General features: G+C 43.2%; 1 protein-coding gene across 1 annotated transcript; it reads right to left on the bottom strand.

Moving 5' to 3' along the window:
• Positions 1–3,203: 3,203 nt before the first annotated feature.
• On the bottom strand, positions 3,204–8,822 carry LOC119291460 (protein RRP6-like 1). Its single transcript, XM_037570215.1, has 14 exons — positions 8,465–8,822; positions 7,607–7,762; positions 6,706–6,864; positions 6,545–6,628; positions 6,328–6,407; positions 6,176–6,226; positions 5,972–6,071; positions 5,608–5,690; positions 5,447–5,492; positions 5,082–5,169; positions 4,833–5,002; positions 4,418–4,717; positions 4,234–4,347; positions 3,204–3,814 (listed from the first exon to the last, which is right to left on the bottom strand). Exons 1-14 carry the CDS (start codon positions 8,783–8,785, stop codon positions 3,533–3,535), a joined length of 2,034 nt encoding a protein of 677 aa, XP_037426112.1. The 5' UTR covers positions 8,786–8,822; the 3' UTR covers positions 3,204–3,532.
• Positions 8,823–8,828: the final 6 nt, after the last annotated feature.

Below are 8,828 nucleotides of genomic sequence, written 5' to 3'. Positions count from 1 at the left end.
GGAGCGGGGCAGAACTTGTTGTCGTAGACAGTCCGAAAGTCGCCGTGCTAAGACCCCATAGGACAACGCACCAGAACAGCAACAGCCGCCGATGAAGAGTAGAGTAGATCGGAAGGATCCAACCTGAAAACACACGAACATAGACGAACAGATCCGAGCAAATCCACCAAGGACAGATCCGTTGGAGACACACATCCACACACCTACCGACGATAGTAGACGCACCAAAGGAACGTGGGCTAGGCGACGAGAACCTTATTCCATCTTCAGTGAGCCGCCGTCGTCTCGTCTTCCTGAGCAGGACACAAACCCTAACAAATCTCGAAGGCACATCTAAAAACGAAGCCCTCCCGCCGACAAGGGCCGGGATCCACTGCGCTCCCATGACCCTAAGGCCATCGGAGAGGAGGTGGACCGGCGCCGGCGCCAGTGGGAGGCAAAGGAACCCTAATCGGGGAGGAGGCGGCTAATCTGAGGCAGGCCTGCTCGTACATTGCCTTTGTTTTTACTATTCTTATAATTCCGTTAGCTACTGCCTAAAAGCTTATGTGCGAGGGGCATTTGTTTTACCAGATTGTATTTGCTAATCATTTTAGTCCGCATATGAGATTTGTCCCAAGTCAAACTCTGTAGAATTTAACCATATTTATATGAGAAAATGGAACATCTACAATACTAAAGTTATACAGTATGAAAGGTAAATTCATGAGCCATCTAATAATATTGATTTCATATTTGTGAATGTTGATATTGTTCTTCAAATAAATCTTATATCCAGAGTAAAAAGGGCTGGAGAAAGTATTAGTACTGCCTCTATTCATTGTTATTATATGATGTTATACTGCCTCTATTCACTGTTATTAAATGATGTTCTTTTTCTTTCTTCTGAATTAGATGTATATAAACTTATTTTGATGCGTTTGTTCACTCATTTTAGTCCGTAAACAGTTTATATCAAAATATCCTAGACATCTTTATAATAGTGATTAGAGAGAGCAGTATATTACAGCGCCTTGTTTGAACGGGCGTTGTCATGGAATATACATGAGCACTGCTATGGCTTGTTTGGACTATTTGCAGCGACGGCTGGATTGCCTTCGTGCAAGTTTCGTCTAGGCTATTCATCGTCCACAGAGCAGTTTCGAATATACATACCACGCTGTTATCATCTTCATCATCCCGGATTATGTTAAATGGGTTGCCTGGTCCACCGATCAAGCATGGTCGCGGATTCCGTCAGGGAGACCCCATTTCCCCCCTCCGCTTCATCCTTGCGATTGACCCCTTGCATAAGATCCTTGACTTGGCGACGAGGAAAGTGCTCCTCCACAAGATCCGTGGTCGTGGGTCCATGGTGCGTTCCTCCCTCTATGCGGACGATGCGGCGGTCTTTGTGGCTCCCATCAAACGGGACATCGACAATCTCGCCTCTATCCTGAGAGGCTTTGGCGACGTGACGGGCCTTTGCTTCAACTTCCAAAAAAGCTCGGTTGTGCCTATTCGTTGCAACCACCTTGACCTTGAGCAAATCCTTCAGAGCATGCCGGCAACACGGGCCACTTTTCCCATCAAATACCTTGGCCTCCCACTTTCAGTTTGGCAACTTAAGAGGATGGATTTCCAATACCTTGAGGATAAGGCGGCCGGAAAATTGGTTTCCCGGGAGGGCCAAAACATCACTACCATCGGTCGTACGACTCTTGTTAGGTCGGTCATCTCCTCCCAAGCGGTGTTCTCCATCACGCCCCTCGTCGTGCCTCAGGGTTGCCTCGATAGCCTTAACAAAATCGAGAGGGCTTTCCTTTGGTCCGGTGCGGACAAGACAACGGGAGCCAAATGCAAGGTCAACTGGAAGGTGGTTTGTAGACCAAAAGAATACGGTGGCCTGGGGGTGCTCAACACCGACAAATTCGCACGTGCTTTGCGGCTTCGATGGTTGTGGTATGAATGGAGCGAGCCCCGCAAATTATGGGTTGGCCGGGGAAACCCCTGCACCGTCGAGGACTTCGAGTTTTTCTATGCTTCTATGACTATCACGGTGGGAGATGGTGCCAAAATACCTTTTTGAGACTCCCCATGGCTCCTTGGTCGCAAACCTAAGGATATTGCACCGCTCATCTTCGAGGCCTCGAAAAGAAAGAGTTGGAAGGTCCGTGAGGCCCTCAAGGGGAATGCTTGGATACTCAAGATCAACCAAGTCGCGGTTGTAACTGCAGCCCACATTCGGGAATTTTTCACTCTTTGGATGCTCCTGAATGATGTCCACCTTCATGAGCAAACCGAAGATATCATCATCTGGAAGCACGCGAACGACGGGGTATACACGGCGGCCACTACGTACAAGGCTCAATTTCTAGGCTTGACTCTTTCCCCCTTGGACCGTATGGTTTGGAAGGCATGGGCACCTCCAAAGGTTAAATTCTTTGCGCCGATCGTTTACAGCGACGAGGTTGGCCAAATTGTGGCCTCTGCAAACTTTGCAATAGGGAGCAAGAAACGGGTGCCCACATTTTCTTCAAGTGCCGCTTTACAATTCGGATATGGAAGTCTCTCATTGAGAGGCTTGGTCTCGCGCACATAGATACATCCGAGTGGCACACGGATGAATCCGTCTACGAATGGTGGGACAAGAGAACCGACAATCGCAATCCCAACCGGCAAGCTTTGGCCTTTCTCACCATGCTTGTCTCCTGGACCATTTGGAATGAAAGAAATGCACGGGTGTTTCGTCATAAGAGTGCGCCAACGACCATTCTTTTCACTGCCATTATCGATGAGGCCAAGCTTTGGGTGACCGCGGGTGCAAAGAAATTAGGAGATATTTTTATGGGCGAGTAATTGTCATGCCGTATTTGTGGGTGTTGTAAAACTCTAAACTCTATTCTATTCTTATTTAATTGATGAGGCAAATCTTATACCTCCGTTTCGAAAATAAATAAATATACATACCACCCCCTGGTGCTAGTAGCCAACACGATCTCTGCTTCCCGGATAATCAATCAGCCAGTGGTGGATTTGACCCGGAGAGCGTAAAGCTGCCATTAAGCTATCTTTGGTCCACTCAGAGAAGCATGCTACGCACATTTCTGTATTTGAGGCACGAGGAGCTCCTGCCAGAATGAAAACAACTACTCCTACGCGCCGGAGAGACGACGTCGTTATTACTTCTCTTTAGGTATGATAAAGAAAAAGGTAACACAAAAGAAAAGTAATGTTTTTGTCTTCAAGTCTTTGCTATCTATACCACCAGTTTTACAGTATACCACCTGTGCAATTCCAGCATCCACCATTGCACAACAACACGCCATGTTTTGTCACTTGTTACATACACACATCCAGTTCACCACATGACAGCACACATGTCTTCCATCTACTGTCAATCAAACAAATGCTATGTCCAGCGCCTAGCCACTCATGTGAGAGGGCACGGGTTTCCTACTCTCTTTCTCTATAACTATTTTTCTGCACAACAGGATGGATGGATCACAGGGGCTGTCGCGCCACAGTTAGTTATAGGCAGAGCAGTACCACTTCAGTTACCCGAATGAGGGGGAGGTTGTTGTTGCTTCTTCAAGTCCTGGAAACCCCCTCCATTATTTCTACCCCCTCCATTATTTCTAGCGGCGGGCTGACCTGTTCCTGTGCTGCTTTGGTTTATGGATTGGTAGCCATGCCCGTAATAGCAACCGGACATGAACCCAGCGGCCTGTGTGCCTTCGGGTTCATGATGGCTCCATCCAGCTAAACTGCTGTAGTCTGCGAACTGGGGGTAGTAATAAGCTGAAGACTGAATCTGATCAATGTCGCTTTTAGCCTGCGATGCCACAACTTAAACCGAGTTACTAGCAGGGGAAGATAAAATACTTGCAGCGAAGCACAGATGAAAAATATAAATTTGTGATACTTATAATAAGAAATCAATGAAAGGAATGGTGAATCGAGCATATTAAGAAATTTGATGAGTTGAGCAAAAATGAAAGGAAACATGAAATTGTTCCGCAGGCATATGTTTTCTCTCTCCAGAATACTCAGTGAATACTACTTTGAAATATACTAGTACAGTAGTACTAATCAGTAATCAACAAAAACTACAGGCAGAAAAATAAGTAAATATGGTACTATATGTAATTCGTCACAGCAGTGCAAAAGAAAACAATACATCTATAAGCAGATATTAAGTATTTTAAATGAACATTTCAAAAGAAAATACTGTTCTGACTTCTGAGCATGTACCTGCTCATTTGAAAATCCTCCAAAGTAATCTGTCTGTCTTCCAGATGTTGAATTGCCTACCAGACCTCCAAAAGGCATAGGTCTCTTCAGTTCTTGAACAGGAGCCTGTGTCTCCTGCACAATGCACCTATATAAATACCCCCCAAAAAATACAATGACTGCAGATACTACGAGTATGCCTCACCTGCTTATTATTGCTCATCAATTCCTTGTTTGATTGTCCAGTCAGGCCTGATAAGCTCCAAGACATCTTATTTTCAGATGATGGTATGGTTGAGGTCTTGTCGTGTAGCCAGATGCTACCAGTCAAAATTGCATCAGTCATAAAACTATCCCTACTGTTAGAAGTAACCCTGATATTTGCAGTTGATGAAGGAGCTAAAGAATATTGAACAGCTCGACCAAAACTGATCCCAACATTATCAGCATCCAAAGGAGCCATTTCGATGACTTCACCAGTGTCCAGTATACTTTTCAAGTCTAACTGCATAAGATCACATATAGTTTCAAACTAAGTCCTTAAACACCAGTGCTAAACTCATCATCAGTCTTAACACATAAATGAAAAAAGAAAATCCACAAAGTTCAGTCAAACTGACCTCACCAAGTCGTACTTTCTTTAGTTGCTCAGCTATTGCTTCAAAGGCACCAGAATTTTCAGTTGCATTCCATACGATGTCCAAGATTAGGTCAAAATTATCCTCAACACATGGATATTTTGTTTTCACGATTCTTCGCAAATCTGCAGTGGTTGTAGGCATCTTCTTTGCTTTTGAATTCAAAAGGACAGTCAGCCAAAACAACACATCAAGTTTTGCAGCATAGCAATCCAACAAAATCAGTAATACCTATCTCAATCAAAGCCTTGTTTGGCAATACATAACCAGTGCTCTCATCTTGTTCACGAGCTATATAATCTCTCCACTGATGTAGAGCCTGAGAATGAAAAAAAAATGGTCATGCAATTGAATAACTCTCTCTCGGTAGAACACAAAAAACCTATTATACTCCATGGATATACTATATTATGCTTTTCGGAGTCAAAATAATCGAAAGTAATGAAATAACGCCAAAGTAAATCGACAGCATGATTTGGGACCAGAAAGCTATAAAACCATTTATAGAAAAAGTGCCACATCATATGTTACTATGCCAGGTTTATTGAAGACAGAATAATCATGAGCAATCCAAAATGAAGAGAGTAATTTCTTACAGAAACAACAGCCAGCTGAGCTGCGGCCAATTCATGTTCCTGCAACCTGTAATAACACACTCGAGTTAATGGGATAAGCACACACATTATTTTCAGTGTAAAAAAAAAGTTTTCCCTTAAAGATAAACCAAGAGTAGTAATTGAAGTAACAGCATACAGACCCGTATATGTGGAGGTAAGATTTATCTGTCAGCAGCTCCTTTTCATACAACTGTAAGCAAATATCATTACTGCGCTTTTGAACCTGCAGCTAACAAAAAAGACAGATCAGAATGCCTGTTCTGATACACTTTTCAGTCAAAAGTGGCTATACGTTGGTTGAGGAACCATCAGTAACACCCAGATTGCAGATTTATGTGAACAGGAAAGGACACCACATATGACAACAGGCCAATTTTAAGATGTGTCATGTAGTTCTAAATCAAGGGTTCATTCAGGGAAGGAGACAACATCAACAGTGCTCATTCATATGAATTCACCATACCAATCAAAACCAAAAGGAAAACAGTAGAACATAAGCTTAACCTCTAAAAGAAGATCGTTTTCACATGTGGACTCCCTTTGTAGTCTAAGTCTCATCAAGTCATATATATACAACAGATAATGTGTATCTTCTCTCGCATACCTGCATAGGGGTAATCTCAAATGGATAAGTTGACAGAAATAGCAGCGGGGGCAAGAACAATGACTAAACTAAAGAATGGAATATATGGTTTATATGCACAGTACTTGATCATTTCATCAGAGAGTGGCCTTGACCTCCAATCTGCATTTTGATATCTACAAGTAAATGCTGACTTTGGTGAGAAACAAATCTCATGGTAGATAATTAGAAAGGTCAGCATGAGTATATCTAAAAATTATGGGTAAATGAGATGTACGTTTTATTCGCTGTGACTCCACAGAAATGATGTAATAGGTGTTCTAGGCTGTTCCGTTCCATCTGTAAAACCCTTGAAGCCTGGTTGGTGTTAGACAGGAAAGTCAAACTTAAGTTTAACATGGCAAAGAAAAAAGTAGGTTTCAAAGGAGAATGCAGAAAAACACAAACAGAGAGTCACAATCAAGAATTATGGTATAGGCTATTTTCAACAGTACCTGTCCTGTGTCAAAAAGATTGCACACATACACTCGGAAGTCCCGCTGGAGCCACATTATATCACGATCGGCCCCATGCATTACCTACTTCCCCAAGAACAAGTGAGGAAAAGGATATTAAAGTGCACAAAGACCGACAAAATTTGATGGTTAAGAAAAACCTTTCTCTTGGTTGGATCATTGAAAAGTTCTTTCAAGTAGGAACCGATGTATATGCGTAGCTTAAGGGTGTCGATAATGAAGTCCTCTGTTCTTGTTGAAATCTGCATCAAGCAGGTCAAACCCTGAAATGACCTATATTGATTGTGCTCCAAATCGACCTGAAAACAGCACAGAAATAAAGCAAAGATTACATTGCTAGCAGTCACCGAGCTATTCCATGCCAGATGACCCAAACAGAGAAAGGCACAAATGGGTTCTTTTATGAGAAGACAAAATAAGCAAAACATGGAACATGATCTTGCTTATGTCTATGGTCTGTAATTCATAGCAGGAAGACAGACAAGGCAGGGGAAAGGAAAAAATAGAAGCAACTACCAATCATACAGAAAAAAATATAATGCATCAATTACAACGAATTCAAAAGTAAAGGACAGCGGATATAAGCTCACATTGTGTAATATGATTTATAACGAACATAATTCACTGGATTTGTGGCTGGAGTTTGATGACAGCAGGTAAGACGGAAACACCTATGGAGCTATGATAAGTATTTTGTCAAAAAGTTCTAAAGTAGCACAGTCTAAGACTTTTACCAGTAGTTTAAAAATATATGCCTGTCAAACTCAATTAGGGCCCATAACAGCTACCATATGACAATAACTCATCCATGTTTCACTTGGATTATTTTGTTGACAAAATTACTGCAAGACTTAAGTGCACAAAACTTGTGTGCATAATTTACAAGTGATAGCAGGAACAATGTCAACTGAAGCATTTAAAAAAATCCAAGAAAAATGCACAAGGTACTTGGAAAGTTGGAAAGTAATACAGCATAGGCAGCAAACAAGTCTGATACAGATTAATTTGAAATTTAAGGAAAACTTGATTACAAGTGCTTACAGCAAATTCATTTACATCCTTCAACTTGTTAACTAACTCTGTCAATCCTTTCAGGTCTTCTACTAGCGTAAACGGGGTATCGTCTACATCAGCTGGCCTTACTGGTTCACTTTCAGGAACATTTCTGTCAATAAACTGTTCCACAGGTAGTTTTTCCTGCAATGAGATAAAGTATATTTACATCAATTTTAATACATGCACATGCACACAAGACAATTGCTGTACAACTTAGAACAATTGAAAAGCAGAACACCATACTACTTTTATGTGGTACAGGTTGCTCCGCAGTGAGGAGATTTAGCCTTTCCTTTTCAAATATCAACATCCATACTAGATCTCTTGTAACAAACTCATCTAGTCCTTTAGTCAACACGCTAGATGGTTACTTTTCTTTTATCCTTTTCGAGCTCAGAAAATCAACTGTCCAGCAAAAAGAATCAGCAACGTATGCATTTCCACTCTTCTGATTGCAAGCGTCATCCTACACTTTTCTCCAGAATAAAGAGACATGCCAGTACCATGAACCCATCTTCTGGATTCCATGTAAACATGTCATGGATCCCCCGAAATAGAAAGAAACGAGATCAAACTATTTTTTGCTCATGGATAGCTTCGAAAGTGCAAACAACAAGTGATCAAAGAAAGGGCCACTAAAATTTCATTTGGTACAGATTTTCTTATACATGTATGTGGTTATAGTAATTACTGATGACGCAGTGAACTAACTACTACTAGTAAACAAATCTGAGCGGGTAGAGCTCTTTTAGTCCATTCGCATGTCGCGTTTCGATCCAAAAGTTCCTAGTACCAACGACAGAAAAGGGAAGAAAGAGGTAGTCGTAGGAAAGAAGCACTGACCAGGGGGTGGATAGGGCGGGTGCCGTCGTCGCTGCGCTCCAGCCAGACGTGATCGAAGGGCGAGTTGCAGTTGTTGACCCTGATGAGGTACACGTCCTGCGGCCGCGGGATGCTGGGATCGTGGTAGACCACCTTGGGCTTGGTCCCCGGAGCCGCCCAGGGCGCCCTGCCGTCGCTGGGGGTGATCCTGAGCGACCCGGCGGCGAGAACGGCATCGGAGGCGCCGGCGACGCCTTCCTGCACGCCGGGCGCCTTGTCCTTGTTCCCGCCCCCCGCCTCGTCCGCCGCGTCCCCGTCGCTCGGGCCCTTGGACCCGTCCATGGAGGAGCGCGCCGCGGGGACTGCCGCGGCGTGGTGGGTGGGT

Source organism: Triticum dicoccoides, chromosome 4B (genome assembly GCF_002162155.2).
Source record: "Triticum dicoccoides isolate Atlit2015 ecotype Zavitan chromosome 4B, WEW_v2.0, whole genome shotgun sequence".
Classification (NCBI taxonomy): Eukaryota; Viridiplantae; Streptophyta; class Magnoliopsida; order Poales; family Poaceae; genus Triticum; species Triticum dicoccoides.
This window is presented reverse-complemented; position numbering and strand designations above follow the sequence as displayed.